The sequence below is a fragment of the Caretta caretta genome, chromosome 6, assembly GCF_965140235.1.
Source record: "Caretta caretta isolate rCarCar2 chromosome 6, rCarCar1.hap1, whole genome shotgun sequence".
Lineage (NCBI taxonomy): Eukaryota > Metazoa > Chordata > Testudines > Cheloniidae > Caretta > Caretta caretta.
Window position 1 is genome coordinate 15,929,541 of NC_134211.1, and position 20,466 is coordinate 15,950,006.

A 20,466-nucleotide genomic window follows, 5' to 3' on the forward strand; every position below is an offset into this window, starting at 1 on the left:
AATGCTATAGTTAACTAACTATAGGTTTATTAGCTGACAAAAAGAAAGGAGTGTTATTGAGAGGTTAAAGCAGGTAAAATACATTAACAGGTGAGTCAAAGTTTGTGAATCCCAAAGGATAACAGGGGTGTAGTAATTTGCCAGTTCAGGGCCACCCAGAATAGCTCTGGGGATCTCCGTCTTCTTGTTTAGTTATTCCACCCTGTTAGAATCCAAACAGTCCAGAGATAAAGGATCTTCCTTTGAATCAGTACTTACAGTTTCTTCTCCACACAACAATCAGAGACATGTTCTTACTCACACAATGGCCAATTGCTTTGAATTTAGCACTCTTCATTTGCATTCAATGAGATATTATGTCTAAGCTTGTAATTAAATAAAACTGCCTGCCTTTACATTATAATAAGAATAGATACATGAAAGAATACAAGTAACATTCCATTAGTTTCATGAAGTTCTAACATCTGAATACACTCTTAGATTAACACACACTTTGATCTAGGTCTATTTAATTACCAGGCATGCGTAATGTAAATGTAATGTAGTAGTAAACAACAAGATATAGTTAGGCGAAAACAATACAATTAACATCTCCTTTGATCTCTATTAACACACAAGTGAATTGGCCTGAATATATACTAATACATTTAACTCCTTTGATAGTCACACACAAGTGAATGGGCCTATGGCTCTGGCCTGGCTTTGTCAGCATGACACCTGCCACCGGGAGTTATGTGAGCCCTTCACACCAGGGTCCCGCATTCTCCCCCCATGCCATGGGCTGTGTGCATGCCCCTATTCTCCCATCTAAACATCCCCATTCCCTCTTCCATCCCTCCTCCATGTTGTCTTTTTCTGGGAGATGAGTCATTCAGGTGGCCAACATCTTAAACTCCACTGGGATGCCAGGAGCTTCATTTCCCCCTCATATTCAGTTGACTGATTTCCCCTCAAATCAAAAGGGTTCTGGCCATTGGTGCCCAGGGCACCACCTGAAATTTTGAAATTGATCAGATGAGGCATTTAAAAGTTATCCCATTACAGACAGAGAGACAGAGAGAGAAATGGCACCAAGAGGAGTGGAAGGGCGTTGCATGCCTGGCCAAAAAGTGACATTTCTAGGCTTTTTTTTAATCCCTTGGAGAGGGCAGCATCCACCACTTCCCTTCCTCGCCCATCCCCCCAGCGTAAATGGAGAAAATTTCTCTCATCAATAGCCAGCAAAGCTCAGTACGGATGCACAGGGGCAGCCTCTTCCCCATGGTGGAAACTGAGGTGGGCTAGACAGAAATGTGGAGGGCTGCGCTATATATCTTGTGGGCACACGTACATATTTATTTGTCTAACAATGCGCACTTAAATGTCTCTTTTATCCATGTTATCCTCAAAAGGAGAATAAAAATATACACAGATCAGTTTTAAACTTTATCTCTGGCAGCTACCTGGGCCAACATTTATTCACAGAAAATCAATAGAAAAAAAATTGTACTCAGGATGTTCCTCTCTCAAAACCTCGTCTCACTCTCCTGTAAACCATTTCTCATTTAATTTTCTTTGAAAATTCTTGATCATTTATACACAAAATAAATCAACGTCAGTCAAACATGGCATTTTAGAATTTCATTTTATGAAGCTCCTGGTTGGCCTGAACTGGGGCTTATACAGTATCTGGCTAACAAGCAAATGAGATCAGGCAAAAATTGTAGGACAGTAAATAGTCAAATCATCGGCATTTATACATCAGTGAAAGTCAGGGCAGTGAAGCTCAGCCTTGGCTGCCACAGCTCACTTAAAGCAATTTTAAAATCATGTTTGGATACAACAGGAATTACTGAAATGTTCATTCACATCTTTATAGACACTTTCATCCAGAAGGATCCATGTGGATGTTACAGACAGAGCTGGGCCAAACCATGCCACGCGAGCAGGGGGGAGGAAACCCAGGCAAGTATTAGCCAAAATGGCAGTATGTGACCTTCTAGCTGGGACCACAGATTTCTTAGCACCACTAACTGCCTTCCCTGGCTTCTCCCCACAGCACCCCCATGCAGAAGGGTAGCAGGCAATCACAGGGCGAATAGCCAATGCACCATGGCTTCTTAGCCTGACTGACCCTGGATGAGAGATGTGTGCGGGGCAGTGAGCAGAGCAGAGGGAAAGACCATTCCCAGGGATGGGGTGGGTTTCCCATGGAGCCTTGGTGTCTGTTGGGTTTGTGGGGATTCCCTTTGAAACCTCAATGTCTTTTGGGGTTGCTGGCTGCATCCCTCCTCTCCCCATTACATTATGCTGCAAACCTCCCTCATTGGTGTTTCTGAAGTACTTTCCCCCTCCCATGTGTTACCCCAGAGAAGGCGAGCATCAGGGCCAGGCTGTTTGGTGTCAGATTAGCCATAAAAGCACAGGATATTGTTCCTTTAAGTAGCAGAAGTGGATGGTTGGTATTTGGGGGCTCTTGGAGGGAACACTCATGTGGGAAAGGTTTGCAGGTCACTGGATGGTACCACTGTATCAGCAAAATGCAGTGGTGAGGACAAATTGGGATTTTGGCGATTTGCTCCTGAAGACAGAGGTGCAGAATCTCCACATTTGGGTCTTTCCCTCCTTCTTTAATTTTGCCATACATCGATATGTGATGTGATGTGATGTGAAACGTGAAATAGCATTGTTTCTTTATCTGTTTGGAAGCTGCAACCTGTGCCTGATATTAAAAGAGAATCACCATTACATTTAAGGGAATTAACTTCTGTAACTTTCCATTCACAAAAGAGTTTCTCAGCCTGTTTTTGATTTCAATGTAAAGGCTTCCTTTAGGCTCTCCAGTGCCTGTTCTTTGGTTATTTCACCCCAGTCCTCAGGGAGATCGGCAGGGAGAGCATCAAACTCCTCAGCAAACTGGTGATTGAATTCCTTGAAAACAAACTTCCAGTAATCGGAAGCTGTGATGCTGGGATCTGGCTGGATATGCCAGTCTGGAAAAAATTTGCGATAATCTTTATAAGGATGAAACTCCCCTTTTGTCTCCGAACATCTGAATGTTTTATTTGAAGCCACAGAAGAGGAGCATATATCAGAGACAAGTATTCTTGTTTTATTCCACCGATATGCCCCTAATCCTTCAGGTCGGTGCACTGAAGCAAAATGCTCGTCATGCGCAGGAGCTCCTGCTTCACAGGGGACTTTACAGAATGGACACTGCTTCCCACAGCCAAACACTCGCTTGAAGATTTCATCCTGGGGCTTCACTGCAAGTTTTGAGAGTTTTGACAGAATTTCCATATTTTCAAAAGTGGATAAAACTTGTTTTTCCAGGTCAGGAATAAACTGTTCTATAAAAGCTGAAAATTGGTCTGCACTTGCTGTGTTTTTAGACAGTATCACTTCTAAGCTATCCCTGGGAATGACTAGATCCTGCTGCAGCTTTTCACACAAGTTGTCTAAAAAGGCAGAGACTGTCTTAGTCTTCTCACCTTTGGAGTATTTCAGAACATGGCTGAGTTTATTAATTATTGGGGAGAAAATCCTTTTCTCCAAATCTCCCAATCTTGCCTTCTCTTTGTAGAGCATTAACAAGTGTCTCTGTATCCGGGTTTTGATAAAATCTACATAATTCCTTGTGTATTGCACATAAGTGTTAAAGTCATTTTCTTCCATTTTCTTTGCTTCAGAACAAAGAATTGGAAAAAACTCCGGGTGCTGTACTCAACAGACCGTTCACTGCTGAGAATGTCATCCACGATTTCTGTCCCAAGTCTCTTGTTCACATAGTCCACCAGGGCAGGTCTCAGACACTGATCACAGAAATTCCAGGCCCTGTCCTGACACTCATCCTTCTCTAAGTACAGAGCTTTGAACGTGGAGAGATACTGAGGTTTCAGTTTCCCCAGATGCTGCAGAGGATCATTTTCTTCAATGAATTCTTCATGCATCGTCTGAAATGCACGAGCTGCATCCCCCAAAATGTGAAGCTTCAGGTCAACTGCAAAACAGGCGGTGGTGTGAAGGTTTTAAACATCAGCCTGCTGAAGCCACTTGTTAATCATCCGCAACAACTCTCTGCAATAAGTTTCATCATAATCTGCTTTGCCATTTACTTTTCCATCAGTGTAACTATTGCACTCTTCTATTAAGGATTTAGCTAAAGCCTCTGTTTTATGCCAGCATTCCTGTGTCAAGAATTCTTTCACACCTGATATTGATAGTGGGTAACCTCTGAACACTTTTAAGTGTAAGTATTCCTTTTTCATTTTGAAATTTTGTGTTTTATAAGCACACAAGCTTTTGGCATCCTGTAACATCTTCCAGACTGCACTGCCCCTGTCCGCTAGGTCTCTTCTCAGATGGAACTCCACATCTTCAAATATGTTGCGTCTCTGTAAAGGAATGAGTGATAATTCTGACAATGTTTCTCTCCACATGTTCTCCAATTCCTTCTCCAGTTCATCATTATTTAATTTGCAGTTGCTTTTCCTGCAGTGGTTCAGAAGCCCATCCACTTTCTCTTCAACTTTTCTCTTGTACTCTGACAGGACAGAGTCTGTTTTGTGTTGGCCTTTTTTAATATGAATCGCTTCTTGCCACTTGCTGAATGAATAACTCTCCAGTTCATTCCTGAGACTATTGGCACTTCTTCTAAAATCTTCTTTGTACTTTTCTATCAGGTGCAGATTTGCTGCTCCACTTTCAAAATACTGTTGTAAATGATTCACAATCTTCTCTGCTTCTTGCCTCAGTTTTTCCTGTGCCTCACTCTTTAGTCTGATTGAAAGATTAGGGTCTACTTTATCTGGTGGCTGATTTTGGATGAAAGTTTCCTTTTCAGATACCCAGAAAGGTATCTCCTTCCGGAAACCCCATTCCCACTCTGCATACTTCACAGACAGCTGGTTATAGGCTTCATCAACAAGGCTGTTTCTAAAGCTGAAAATGAAGTTCTCATGTTTTACAGCATTCCACAGGCTCCTCACCCATTCAAGAAATTGGGGAATGTCATTGGGAGTTCTCTCTTGTGAACAATCTTTCAGAAATTCAAACAAATATTTCTTTAATTCATAAACCTTTTGACTGTATCCCAAATTCACTGGAGCCATGGGGGAGAGTCCGTGCCACAAAGCAGGAATGTACCAATTGTGTTTTTCCAGATCATAATCCATAATATCAGAAAAATTCATCTCCTTGCATTTCTTTTTCATGTTCGCTGCAGCTTTGGTCATTTCATTCAGCTGTTCCAGGAGGTGTTTCCTGTCCCTCATGTTTTGTTCATGTGGAGACACGTCACTGACGTTCTGATGCACAAACTGGCAGTTGGTTTTTTTCCCGATTTTCTCCATTCTGAGAAATGCATGGACCACAATTTGCAGAACATCTTTCATTTCAGTGGCATTCTCCATGGCCATGTTAAGAATCGTTATGTCACTCAGTCCAATCACCAGGGTGGCCAGCTCATTGTCATGTTGATAACTATCCTCTAGCTTGGCCAGTTCGGGGGCTTTCAAGCCTTCTGTGTCTATCACCAGGATGAAATCACAGCCCAGTTCCTGCTGAAAGTTCCCTGCCACTTTAATGAGTAACATGAAGGCTCCCCGTGTGCATCAGCCACTGCTCGCTGCAAACTGCAGGCCGAACATGGTGTTGAGGAGGGTGGATTTCCCAGTGCTCTGTACTCCCAGCACCGTCAGAACCAGCATTCTGTACTTTCCCCCCAGCTTGGCATCAAGCTGACTCAGAACATCTGTTACCCACTGCAGTGGGATGTTGGAAATGTCTCCATCAATGATCTCCATGGGAAACCCTTTCAGCATGAGGTCAGCTGCTATGCTTGGGAGATGGGTGAATTGCCTTTGGCTTTCTGCCATTTTACCTTCTTTAACCATTGAGCATTCAGCTTCATAAAACTGCCCCAACTCACGCATGAAATGCTCCACTCCTAAGGAACTGGCAGAGATTAATTTGTCTAACTCTGCAAACATTTTGGGGTCATCTTTTGAGTTTTTGCATTTCTCTTTATATTGATCCCATAGTTTAGAAAGATTCTCCCTAGCAATGGGATCCAGGCCAAACTTCATCCATTTCAGGAAGTAATGTTTCTCCCTGTGATGTAGGTGTTCTATTCCAGTAATAAATGTAATCAAACCATCAGTAAGGTCATGTTTATTCTGCTGAGCACATAAATCCATTAATTTCTTTTTCAGCTGAGATTTATAGTTCTCCAGTGGGGTGTCTCCTTGCTTTCTCATTCGGCACAGCTCTTTATCCACTTCAGCCAAGTTTCTCCATGTCTCCCCTTGGAGTCTCAGCTTTTCCCTCTTGTACTTTGCCACATCTTTGATTTGTGCAGTGATTTCCTTTGCGTATGTGTTTGCGGTCTGACATTCCTTGTTATCCTCATCTACCTGGATGCCTAATTGACGTGCTGTCTCAGCCATGGCTTCTATACTCACTCTCTTGGGAGAAGATTTCATTATGGCTGCTATTGCAGACTGCAGAACTTTTACAAATTGTGCCTTATTTGTGGTACCTCCTTTCCACAGCACATGTGACTTGTTCAGTTTCAGCATCGAGGTTAACTTTTTCAGGAATTCCAGCGTTTGCTTGGCTTTCCCAGCCTGATTATTGAAGATGAAGTAGTATTTAGTGGCTGATCCCTGCAGAGATGATAACAGCGTGTATTCTCTCTCACTGATGCTCTCGGTTAATATGAACACTGCTGAGGAGACCTCTGTTAAAAAGCTAAACTGCAGCCAGTGCAACTCAATGTCTCCCCGCAGGTTTGCAACCACAACAGGCTCTGGGAAAAGATCCAGATTCTCCCTCCCAGCAGGGAAATACCAGGAAATCTTGAGCAGCCCACCTGCGATTTCCCGAGGGATGTTCCCAGACTCCATGTCTCGATGGATGAAGAAATCCTGGTGCTGCTGGGAGGGGCTGAGAACCTCATTGAGGAGGTGGGACTTGGAGAAGCTGCAGCTCCCCATCCGCACAAAGGAAATGGTTGTCATTGACATGAGCACCAGGCTCTCCTCTCTGAATCCTCTACTCTCTGACAGGGAGTGCGGCCTCCACTTCCTCACCATGTCCCTCATGGCCCACAGCAGTAGGGTGCACTTGGGGGTGTCGAGGGCAGGTAGCAGCAGAGGAAGGGCAAACTGGCACATGGACATTTTGGACAGGATCTCCTGCTGTAGGAAACTGTCTGAGGAAAGCAGAATGGCACAGAGAACATCAAGGGGGTGCAGGGAATCACTGGTGTCTGTGTCACTGAGAAAAGTAAAATCTTCAGGAATATCCAGCTCCTCTTTGTCCATAGTTAGTGTTTGATCAGTGGGTACCCTGTGCTCAAGGCTTGTGCTTCTTGACATCCCATTCAGAGCCATGAGCTTCCTGAGGAAATGCCAAGGTAAATCTCCTGTTGTCTGAGGAGGGCAGTTCTTTAGACTTTCTCGTGTGATTTCCAGGACATCTCTCAGCTTTAGTTTCCTGCTTCTGTATTTCTCCTTTTCTAACTTTGACTCGCTGTACTGAAGGGCTTTTGGTCTCTCTGCAGAAAGGTAATACAACATAAACACTTTGTTAAACTGAAAATGTTTTCAGGTAGAACTCTTACTTTGGTATTAGGGCCATAATGTGAAGGGATTGCAATTATTAAACAAAAATCGTGGAGGTCTGCATGCTCCTTGTGAGTGACAACCACATAGCGGGGTCATGTAGCTGGAGTACTGAAGCACCATTTATCTGGTGCAACCTTCACAGATTTGACCCAACTGTCACACTCTCAGTCATCCTAACTGAAATGCCACACTTACGGCGAGCTCCGGAAATTCTGTCAGACAGGTCATGTATTCAACTAGAAATGTGGTTTCGGTTGGCCTAAAATTGTTGCAATTTTGATATGAGAGGTTTCAGCCATTCATAAAATGGCCAGAGAAGAAGGAGGAGGTGGTGCTGCTGTTCCCTCCCCCAGTCCTCCCATAACATGTAGCCCAGTGGATGTGGGAAAGCCAAGTTTGAAATCCTGCTCTGAAACAGGTCCCAAATTAACTTTTCTGAGTCACCAAAAATTTCAAAATATTTTAGATTTGGTTTGACGCAAACTAAATATTGTTTTTTAATGTTTTTTTTTTTTTTGGAACCACCACCAAACCAAACAAACAATTATTCATCCAGCTCTGCTCAGTTGCAATGCAGGCAATCCTTCAGGCAATGCATAAATTCTTCCTCCTTTCCACCTCCCTTGTTTACTACTTCACCTGATGGTGTTCTTGTCACCACTTTTCTTCTCAGTACATCACACTGGGGCAGGAAGTGAGGATGAATATGCAGTCAGCTTACTGGCCCACACTAGCAGCATATTCTACCCAGGAGACAGATCCGCAAATGTTACAAAGGCTGAATGATGACTAGAAATTGTAGCAACCAGCATGGAACTTAGAGGGAGGGTCGCAAGTTGCAGGAGGGAAGAGTATGGAGAAAGCACCAGCAGGTCAGTCTGTGTGCACATGGCTCGAATGCTAAGCTCCAAGTGCTGCAGCTCTGTAAATAGTTGCTTGAACAAAGGGCTGGCTTAGTTTAATAAGACTGGATCCTCACAGAGGAAAAGATTGATGGATGATATTGAAGCAAATTGAGAACAAACAGACAAAGGCGTATAATTTAAATAACACCAATATTCTGAACACTAGAGGTGTAGAAGCATTAGATGACAAAGTCTGTGAGTACGCTGTTCGAACATTATGCCAAGATGACCAGGCTCATATATGGTGATGAGGATAGAGCCATTGCAAAAACATGCAAGATGGAGTATTTAGGAAGAAAGGCGAAGATCATTTAAATATGTGCCTATAGAATTCAGTACCATGGCTTCCGAGAGATCTTTCTCATACATGAGCGAGAAGATGCAATAGAGAAGCTTGAACCAAGCAATTCCCCTGGGCTGGACCCCATCTGTGACCATGAGCTAAAGCACTTTGGGAAGAAGGCTAGAGCCAGGTTGTTGGACATCAGAAATTACTCAAGCATAAAAAAGGAAGGTACCTAAATTGATGGAAATCACCAGTTACTGTTTCTCTGAAATCCGGCAAGGATCCCTCTTTTCCAGGCAGCTATTGGCTTATATCTTTAACCAGTCTCCTTTGCAATATAATGGAAAGAACAGTACAGTCAAGGCTTCTATGGTGGCTTCTAAAAGAAGGAAAGGTAGAACCTACCCAAATGGCTTATGGGCCTTTGCACTCAATGACAGACTTGCTGGTGGCCTTCTGGCAGCCTCTTAGCAATGGCTTCCAGAAAAAGCCACCGCAGTCATCAACAGGAGTCTGTTTTTAAACTCAGTGCAACATTTAATGGAGTCTGGCGTAATAGGCAGTGAGATGGGAGTTTGGTAAAATGCACCTCTGGATAAGAGGTTTCCTACCATACAGGAAAAAAACCCACTAAGATTAAGTTATACTCCTTCAAAGACAACGAGGCCAGGATTTCTTCAGGGCTCAGTATTAAGTCCTGGTGTTTTTTTGCTGCTCTCCTCTGGTCTGTCAGACTACCTGAAATGATTTGAATACACCTATGCAGACGATGTTGCACTTCATACCATGGGTCTTGAAAAAGATCTATGGAGAATGGATTGAATGAGGACGTAGAAATCGTAACTAGATGGGCAACGCAACATAAATTCAAGCTCAATCCAGCAAAAACAAAGTCCACCTACTTTACCATAATTATAGGAGGTTCAACTACAGTCCAATCTTCACACTGGCTGGAGAAGGTATTGCTGTTGATAAAAATCTGCTATACCTTAGAGTGACATTGACACTGTACTCATGTTTGGACCACAGGTCAAAAAGTTGGCAGCCAAAGCAAAGAAGAGATTGGCTCTTCTATAATGTATTGCAGGTACCAACTGGGGTTCACATGTTTGAACACTGAAAACAACATGCTGCTCAATATCTCATCCAATACTTGAATAACTCTTACCTGTCTGGTCACATAGTGCTCTCAGTAACCTTGCCAAGATCAATGTTGTGCAGTCATCTGCAATTCACACACTAACTGGAGGTGTAAGATCCACTCCAACAGCAATTTGTAAAAAGAGTTTTTGATGTTCAACCACTTGAGAATCATAGAGAAGAATAGCTATTTTGGTATGGAAATTATCTCATTCCCTATCTGAATGTCATCACTGTTCAGGTCTGTTCAGAAACTGGAAAACCAAATTAAGGCTGAAAAGATCCTCTTGTTTCCAGAAGTGCAGAAAGGCTACTGGAGAAACAAACACTTGATGATGCTATGAGGGTAGAGTGTGTGAAGCAACATGTACACCCACTAATCCCTCCACATGAATCTATTTACTTTAATAAATCTCTCTCCCTTTGGGAACCTTGCTCAAAGGAACATACGGAGTTGGCCACCCTAAAGAAAATTGTAGAAAAGCCCATTGAACAGTATCAGTCACAAGGCAAACAGATTCATGGGTACACTGATGGTTCATCAAATAAATCCTTTAAGAATGGTGGCTGTGGATGAAGAATGTCTTCATCCAGGACCCTCGTGGAGAACATACTCATGGCACCACAAGAAATAAACAGAGCAGAAATAGAGGCCAGTGTTGTGATCTTTGTTGACAGGTGTCGATCCTCAGTTCCTTTAGAAGAAACCAGAATGCTCTCATCAATGCAATGCATAAAGAGGTTTGGAGGATCAGAGAGAGAGGCAATAAATTAACTTTGGAATGGATTCTATCACATGTTGACATATACGGGAGTGAGATAGCTGATAACTGTCCAAAACTGGAAGATCGGAAATTCATGAAAAAACTCGTACAGATACAGACAGACATCATCTTCCTTTCCAAATGCAGACAGATGGACATCATACCAAAAGGACTGAAGGTAAAAAATCCATTACAATCTATATACCACACAGACTATGCTGACAGCTTGTGCCACACGCTCTCAAAGAAACTGTGGAAGCACCTGATCAACATCCTCTACAGCAAACAGGGAAAGATTAAGAATGAGCTCTCAAAACTGGATACTCTCATAAAAAAACAACCCTCCACACAAACTTCCTCGTGGCTGGAATTTACAAAAACTAGACAAGCCATTTACAACACACACTTTGCTTGTCTACAAAAGAAAAAAGACACTAAACTATCTAAACTACTCCATGCCACAAGGGGCCACAGCAATGGTTCCCTTAACCCACCCGGCAATATTGTTAATCTATCCAATTATACTCTTAGGACAGATTCTTCTGCTGGCCCATCTCGGGGCCTCTCCTTCTGCCCCTCCACCCCCACGAACATGATACAGTTCTGCGGTGACCTAGAATCCTATTTTCGACGTCTCCGACTCAAGGAATATTTCCAACACACCTCTGAACAACATACTAATCCACAGAGACCTTCCTACCAACACTACAAAAAGAAGGATTCTAGGTGGACTCCTCCTGAAGGTCGAAACAACAGACTGGACTTCTACATAGAGTGCTTCCGCCGATGTGCATGGGCTGAAATTGTTGAAAAGCAGCATCACTTGCCCCATAACCTCAGCCGTGCAGAACACAATGCCATCCACAGCCTCAGAAATAACTCTGACATCATAATCAAAAAGGCTGACAAAGGAGGTGCTGTTGTCATCATGAATAGGTCAGAATATGAACAAGAGGCTGCCCGGCAGCTCTCTAATACCACTTTCTACAAGCCATTACCCTCTGATCCCACTGAGAGTTACCAAAAGAAACTACACCATTTGCTCAAGAAACTCCCTGAAAAAGCACAAGAACAAATCCGCACAGACACACCCCTGGAACCCCGACCAGGGGTATTCTATTTGCTACCCAAGATCCATAAAACTGGAAATCCTGGATGCCCCATCATCTGAGGCATTGGCACCCTGACAGCAGGATTGTCTGGCTATGTAGACTCCCTCCTCAGGCCCTACGCTACCAGCACTCCCAGCTATCTTCGAGACACCACTGACTTCCTGAGGAAACTACAATCCATCGGTGATCTTCCTGAAAACACCATCCTGGCCACTATGGATGTAGAAGCCCTCAACACCAACATTCCACACAAAGATGGACTACAAGCCGTCAGGAACATTATCCCCAATAATGTCACGGCCAACCTGGTGGCTGAACTTTGTGACTTTGTCCTCACCCATAACTATTTCACATTTGGGGACAATGTATACCTTCAGATCAGCGGCACTGCTATGGGTATCCGCATGGCCCCTCAGTATGCAAACATTTTTATGGCTGACTTAGAACAATGTTTCCTCAGCTCTCGTCCCCTATTGCCCCTACTCTACTTGCGCTATATTGATGACATCTTCATCATCTGGACCCATGGAAAAGTAGCCCTTGAGGAATTCCACCATGATTTCAACAATTTCCATCCCACCATCAACCTCAGCCTGGACCAGTCCACACAAGAGATCCACTTCCTGGACACTCCGGTGCTAATAAGCGATGGTCACATAAACACCACCCTATACCGGAAACCTACTGACCGCTATTCCTACCTACATGCCTCCAGCTTTCACCCAGACCACACCACACGATCCATTGTCTACAGCCAAGCTCTACAATACAACTGTATTTGCTCCAAACCCTCAGACAGGGACAAACACCTACAAGATCTCTACCAAGCATTCTTACAACTCCAATACCCACCTGCTGAAGTGAAGAAACAAATTGACAGAGACAGAAGAGTACCCAGACTTCACCTACTACAGGACAGGCCCAATGAGGAAAATAACAGAAGGCCACTAGCCATCATCTTCAGCCCCCAACTAAAACCTCTCCAACGTATCATCAAGGATCTACAACCTATCCTGAGGGACGACCCATCACTCTCACAAATCTTGGGAGACAGGCCAGTCCTTGCCTACAGACAGTCTCCCAATCTGAGGCAAATACTCACCGGCAACCACACACCACACCACAGAACCACTAACCCAGGAACCTATCCTTGCAACAAAGCCCGTTGCCAACTGTGTCCACATATCTATCCAGGGGACACCATCATAGGGCCTAATCACATCAGCCACACTATCAGAGGCTCGTTTATCTGCACGTCTACCAATGTGATATATGCCATCATGTGCCAGCAATGCCCCTCTGCCGTGTACATTGGCCAAACTGGACAGTCTCTCCGTAAAAGATAAATGGACACAAATCAGATGTCAAGAATTATAACATTCAAAAACTGGTTGGAGAACACTTCAATCTCTCTGGTCACTCGATTACAGACCTAAAAGTGGCAAGTCTTCAACAGAACTAAGATGGAATATAAGCTGGCCCACCAGGGTTCCCCACCCTCCGCTGCTGGTAAAAGTTCCCGCCACTTGGTAGCTGGGTGGGACACAAGGGTGGGGAAATGCTCCCAGCACTGGCAGCTACTCCCCTGGTCATGGTGGGTTTTTTTGCAGCACTGGGAGAGCTCTTTTCCAGCGCTGGTGCTGCGACTACACAGCCACGTTAAAGCATTGCCACGCTTGGTCGTGAAGACATCCCCTAAGTCCAGACAAGGGTGAGGGCACAGTGCCCCTCTTGCTTTGCCTTCATTCAGATGGGAGGCAGTAATTTAGGGCAGGCATCTAACAGCAGAAAATTAACAGAACCCCACGATGGCTCAGCTGTGCTGGCTGACATGTTCCGTGTGAGAGAGCAGAGAACCACATCTCCATCCATTCTCTTCCCACCTTCAGCCATGGACACCCAGTCCTTTCCTCCAGCTCTTGACACAGCTCCAGGGATTTATGCCTCTTCTTCCTGCCCCCTTGTCAAATTGAGAGAGAGGAAACTTGTCCCTGAAGCGGTTTCCAGAGCTCAGGTGCCAGTTCTGCTCTCTGAGAGCTTCTCCTGCGGCTTGCGGGCAGGGATGTCCTGCTCTGAGAGGCCAGTGCTGATGGGACACCTCCCCAGCTGCAAAGGGAGGTTCCTGGGGGACAACGAGAGGCCCTTCTGGCCTATGCTATGGAAGGAGTGGGGGAGCAGGAATATCTGGGAGGACCATGGGAGAGAAGGAATGGTGGGGGCAGCTATAACCTCTGTAAATGCCCCCACCATTAATGTCACGCATCCTTAGTCAGGAGTTCTCTCCCTGATGATTGGCCCATGGTACAAGAGATCCTTCGTTCAATCACTGGGGATCCCCATCACTGATGATCTTTGTGAAAGGCAAAGGAGGCCTTTGCAGCTGAGCTAGGATCTGTGCTCTTTCTCCCTCCCCACCTACGACTGCAGTTTCTTCTTCTCTCCACCTCCCACAAGGAGGTCAAATATATCCCGTCCATTGATAGCCACCTTTGAAGTTCAGGTGTGGACAGAGCACCCTTTCAGTTAGGCTAAATATGGGAGCAATTAAATACCCCATGGTTTAGTGGGAGCAAAAACAACAGAACCCACCACCCAAGGCATGGACCAGCATGGCCTGAGTAGTAGGTGAGACAAGCAGGCTGAGGAGAACCCTAGGACTGATTGCAAAAATGCAGGGGCTGGGGAATGGATTTATGTTGCAGATAACTATCGAAAGGAATAAGGAAGCCAGAAGAAACGCAGAGAAGCCTTGGTAATGTGGCTGTGGAGGAAGCCAAGAAAAACCCTTTGTTAGGGCACAGGACTGGCTACAAGCAAGTTTGCATTTCTACTGTGTTCAGGGAAACAGAGCTGTGTGCACCTTCTTCTTAAGTAAACAAGATTGTACCAAGAAATATGGGACATTTATAATCAATTTCTCCTCTTAATGGAAACAACCTGGAGAGGCCCCGAATACTGCTAACCACTTGGGCCTAGAGGCAACACTATAAAGAAATACAGTACACACAAAAAATGCCTTTAGCTTGAACTGCAACACAAAACCTTAACTCTGAATCCATACTTCCCCCGCACGAAAAGAATAGATCATGTATCTTCACATTTCTAGAACGCTTATGTTAATGTTGCTGATGTCACAGTTAAAGTTTGTCTTACAGTTGGAGGAAGTGGGCAGTAGCCTGTGGAATCGCCAGGTCCATCAATAAGAGTGATTAACACAATCTGTGGGTTTTAAGGCTTGATAGAGAAGCCTCCGAGTCTAAGGCCAGCCATGCTCTCTGGTTTATTTGGGCAGATCCTCTGAAGCCTGCTTGTGACACCCGTCACCCACAGGGCCACAGACCCCCCAGTTGAGAACCACTGTGGTAGAATAGATCCCTGTCAGCCGAAAGAGCTGAGGCTTTGTCTTGAGTTTTCTACACTCAGTTACTGTGCTTGAGTCAGCCTCTCTCCCATGAGAAGAGCCACACTGTGAATAAACAAAGGTCCTGCTGGGTCCAAACTGGCACTGCACTCACTCAGGTGGGGCACTAAGACTTTTAGGAGCTCATCCCAAGGCTCTTTGCACAGCAGTGAGCTGAGCCACTCTATGGATTCTTTCCCAGTGGATGGTGGGAGAACTTGACTGTCCTTTCTTGGGACACAGGGGGAAGAGTGGGAAGGCATTGGAGAATTAGAAGCACTCAAGTGCAGCTAGCTTGCATCCATACTACAGAAAGATCATGTTAGCTGGTGAGTTGTGCTAACTTAGTCTTTAGCCTGTGCCCCGAGGGGCCAGCTCACTTGAGTTATAAGCAGCACATCTTAAGGGTTTTTCTGTGTGGACAGGAGTCAAGTTAGGGCAATGCATAAGGTGTAGCTCGAGTTAACTCGGCATCTCCTTTTGAATCTGAGCAATATTATCTGCAGAATACAATGAAAATACTTCACTCTCACAAGCCCCATTCACACCTGGCAGTGCCAATCTCTTCTAACCATGTTCACTGCCACTATAGAACAAAGGGCGATAAGAGGACATTGTCTTGGGGAAGGTCTGTCTCCTCCGGCTCTCTGGTTTGTTGAAAGTCTAATTCCAACTCGGGATTTATGCCACCTTTCTCCCACAGCTTTGGGGCTCGCAGAGTCTGTGATTCCTGATTTAATACCTCCATCAAGATAAACAGAAGAGAAATAAGTTGTTTAATGACTAATTCTCTTCAATCACATCCTGTTTTGTATGTGTTTGTTTTATTCAATACACTGCACCTGCCGCCAGGGCCGGCCCACAACATTTTGGCACCTCAGGCATTAGGGTGACCAGATGTCCCAACTTTATAGGGTCAGTGCCGAGTTTTGGGTCTTTTTCTTATATGGGTTCCTATTACCCCCCACCCCCTGTCCTGATTTTTCACATTTGCTGTCTGGTCACCCTATCAGGCGCGGAGCTCAAATGACACCCCTATGCCTCCTTGCTTGGGCCAAAACTTTGAAAGGTCTCAATTCTGCCTTCTTTCCGTTCTACTCCGCCCATGGTACTGCTCTGCTACCTACCCCAATAAAGGAGAACTAACAACTTTAAATGCCTTGTTCAAAAATTGTCAGTACACTTTACTATGCAGACAAGAAAAGTTACATTTGCTGTTCAGGCATTTGAAAGTTAACACTGGCATTTTGATGTTTGAATAATCAAAGTGGTGCTTCCGTGCCTTCTTGGTTGCAGAGACTTGAACTGCTTCTGCTTCCTGAAGGTCCACAGTCTGGGCCAACTCATACTCTATTGAGATGGTTGCAAGGCCGACTAGCCTCTCCTGGGTCATTGTGGAGCGTAGATGTGTTTTTACTAATTTCAGCTTGGAGAAGCTGTGTTCTCCACTGGCAGCTGTTACAGGAAGTGTTAGAAGTATGCACAGAGCAACAAAAGAATTTGGAAAGAGGGTGGTCATCTTATTTGTGCATGTATATTCCAGAACAGCCTTTGGAGTTGATCCTGTTGAATGTATCTGAAAAGGGCTTTCAGTTCATCATCTATATCACTTGCATCAATATCGCACATGTCATCAGGTGTCAACACGGTCTCTAGTGCCCTGCATTGCTGGTTTAGGTCTTCTTCAGGTACAGTGAGGAGTTTGGGAACATCCTACAACATCCCAAATATGCTGCTGTGATCCTTGAGCGGCATGAAACTTTCTGCAACTGATTGTATCACACAGTCTAGCACCCGGTTTAAGAATTCAGCTTTGAATTGTTGTTTGGGGCCTCTTATGAGATTATCCCGTGCCTCATATACAAAATGTTGTCTTCTTCGGTGACTCTTGTATTCTTGAATGGGTGGGGAAATAGCTTCAGTGTGAAGCTCCTCTACCCATTTCTGCGCACTCTTCAGAATGTTTTGAAACCCCTCATCTGGCCGGAAGGAGTGTAGGTGGCTGCAGCGGCAGAGGAGCCAGCCAACAGAGCTGGAGACAGGGGAGTTTGAGGGGGAGTTCTGCTGGAGGAGAAGGACTGAGGTGAGAAGGCAAAGACAGACACAGAGGCAGCAGTGGTGGTGACCTAAGCGGTGGAGGACACAATGAAAACCTCATGTTTTCTTCCACACTATGGCTAGAGACATCTTTAATGTTTTTAATGAAGTCAATACTCATGGGAACTGTGTGCTCATGGGAGACTTTAACTTCCCAGATATAGACTGGAGGACAAGTGCTAGTAATAATAATAGGGCTCAGATTTTAATAGATGCGATAGCTGATGAATTTCCTTCATCAAGTAGTTGCTGAACCAACAACTGGGGATGTCATTTTAGATTTGGTTTTGGTAAGTTGTGAGAACCTCCTAGAAGAAATGGTTGTAGGGGACACCCTTGGTTCCAGTGATCATGAGCTAATTCACCTTAACCTGAAGGGAAGGATAACAAAAAAATAGATCTGTGAGTAGGGTTTTTGATTTCAAAAGGGCTAACTTTAAAAAAATTAAGGACATTAGTTAGGGAAGTGGATTGGACTGAAGAACTTATGGATCTAAAGGCAGAGGAGGCCTGGGATTCCTGCAAGTCAAAGTTGCAGAAGGTGTCAGAAGCCTGCATCCCAAGAAAGGGGAAACAAATTCATAGGCAGGACTTGTAGACCAAGCTGGATGAGCAAGCATCTCAGAGAGGTGATTAAGACAAAGCAGAAAGTATACAGGGAGTGGAAGATGGGAGGGATCAGCAAGGAAAGCTACCTTATTGAGGTTAGAACATGTCGGGATAAAGTGAGAAAGGCTAAAAGCCATGTAGAGTTGGACCTTGCAAAGGGAATTAAAACCAATAGTAAAAGGTTCTATAGCCATATAAATAAGAAGAAAACAAAGAAAGAAGAAGTGGGACAGTTCAACACTGAGGACTGAGTGGAAGTTAAGGATAATCATAGAATCCTAGAATATCTAGGCATGGCCCAATATCTAAACAAGTACTTTGCCTTTGTCTTTAATGAGGCTAATGTGGATCTTAGGGTCATGGTAGCATGACAAATGGGAATGAGGCTATGGAGGTAGAGATTACCATATCCGAGATAGAAGCCAAACTTGTACAGCTGAATGGGACTAAATGGGGGGCCCAGATAATCTTCATCCAAGAATATTAAAGGAATTGGCACATGAAATTGCAAGCCCATTAGCAAGAATTTTTAATGAATTTGTAAACGCAGGGGTTGTACCACATGACTGGAGAATTGCTAACATAGTTCCTATTTTTAAGAAAGGAAAACAAGTGATCCGGGTAACTACAGGCCTGTTAGTTTGACATCTGTAGTATAGAAAAAATTTTGAAGGAGAAAGTAGTTAAGGACATTGAGGTCAATGGTAAATGGGACAAAATACAACATGGTTTTACAAAAGGTAGGTCGTGCCAGACCAACCTGATCTCCTTCCTTGAGACAGTAACAGATTTTTTAGACAAAGGAAACACAGTGGATCTAATTTAGCTAGATTCCAGTCAGGCGTTTGTTATGGTGCCACATGGGGAATAATTAGTTCAAGAATACAAATTATTCCAGAGGGTCCTACTGAAAGGTGAACTGTCAGGCTGGAGGGAGGTTACCAGTGGAGTTCCTCAGGGATCGGTTTTGGGAGCAATCTTATTTAATCTTTTTATTACTGACCTCGGCACAAAAAGTGAGTGTCCACTAATAATGTTTGTGTATGACACAAAGCTGGGAGGTATTGCCAATTCAGAGAAGGACCGGGATATCATACAGGAAGACCTGAATGACCTTGTAAACTGGAGTAATAGTAATAGGATGAAAATTAATAGTGAGAAGTGTAAGGTCATGCATTTAGGGATTAATAACAAGAATTCTAGTTATAAGCTGGAGATGCATCAATTGGAAGTAACAGAGGAGGAGAAGGACCTTGGAGGATTGGTTTACCGCAGGATGACTATGGCCACCAATGTGATATGGCCGTGAAGAAAGCTAATGCGGTTTTGGCATGCATCAGGTGAGGTATTTCCAGTCGAGATAAGGAGGTGTTAGTACCGTTCTGCAAGGCACTGGTGAGACCTCATCTGGAAGACTGTGTGCAGTTCTGGTCTCCCATGTTTAAGAAGGATACAGGAACAGGTACAGAGAAGAGCTACTCGGATGATCCGAGAAATGGAAAACCTGTCTTATGAAAGGAGACTCAAGGAGCTTAGCTTCTTTAGCCTAACCAAAAGAAGGCTGAGGGAACATGTGATTGCTCTCTATAAATACATCAGAGGGATAAATACCATGGAGGGAGAGGAATTCTTTAAGCTCAGTACCAATGTGGAAACAAGAACAAATGGATACTGTGGAAGAAGACAAGTTCTTACTTTTAGTTTGCATGCAACAAGTTAGAGACAGTTTTATTTTTAGGCAATTGCAAGAAGGAAGACAGCCGTTTGGACAGGGTGTCTGTTTTTATGCAAATTTTTAAAGTATAAACAATGTAAAGCAAGTATTTATACCTTTTTATAACATAAAGCTCTGCTTTGTCTATACATTTTTTATATTTTATTTGTTTGTAACATGTTTTTGCTACAATTACATTTTATTGTTATTTTAAGGTAAGGTTTTTGCTTTGCAATTTTTGTACGCTTACACCTGTTTTGACTTTAGAAGTTTTGAGTTCTTAGGGGTTAGAGTTAGCCTAACTTTTGCTTTTTTTTTTTTTTAACAGAACTAAGATGGCTGCACTTAAATGCCCTTTTTTACTTTCACACTCCCCTCTTCAGTGCTTTTAGCACAACCATCATTTTTAAACTTTTATTTTTATTAGAGCTTGTATTTTTGATATTAGTTTAAAAGGATCAGCCCCATAACTTTTGGTTGGATGTAGCGATAATGCATAATTAGTATGAACATGAAAAGTAACATGTTAGTAATAACATGAAAAGTTATTAACCTAAGGGCGGAGATAACATGTAATTTACCCATTTCAGCTTGCACTTGGGTTAACTGTGCTTTAGTAATAAGACTAGTGGCCTTTTTTAGCTGCCCTGATTTTTTATTATGTTGTTGGCTTTTATAAATGTTTTCAATTGCTGCTGCACTATTGGCCCCACTTGACAGGTGTTTGACCAAATCTTTTTTTAGAGGAGACACGGGCGCTTTGCTCTGCTAACCGAATGGCAGCTTTTTTGGAGCAGTTGGGATAGATATACGTGACCTGAAAGCTAAATAG

General features: G+C 43.8%; 1 protein-coding gene across 1 annotated transcript; it reads right to left on the minus strand.

The window, feature by feature from the left end:
• Positions 1-2,775: 2,775 nt before the first annotated feature.
• On the minus strand, positions 2,776-7,319 carry LOC142072473 (up-regulator of cell proliferation-like). The gene is given in 2 exon segments (XM_075129281.1): positions 2,776-3,660; positions 3,663-7,319. Coding segments are annotated over 2 exon segments (4,527 nt in total). The 5' UTR covers positions 7,305-7,319.
• Between the last annotated feature and the right edge of the window lie 13,147 nt (positions 7,320-20,466).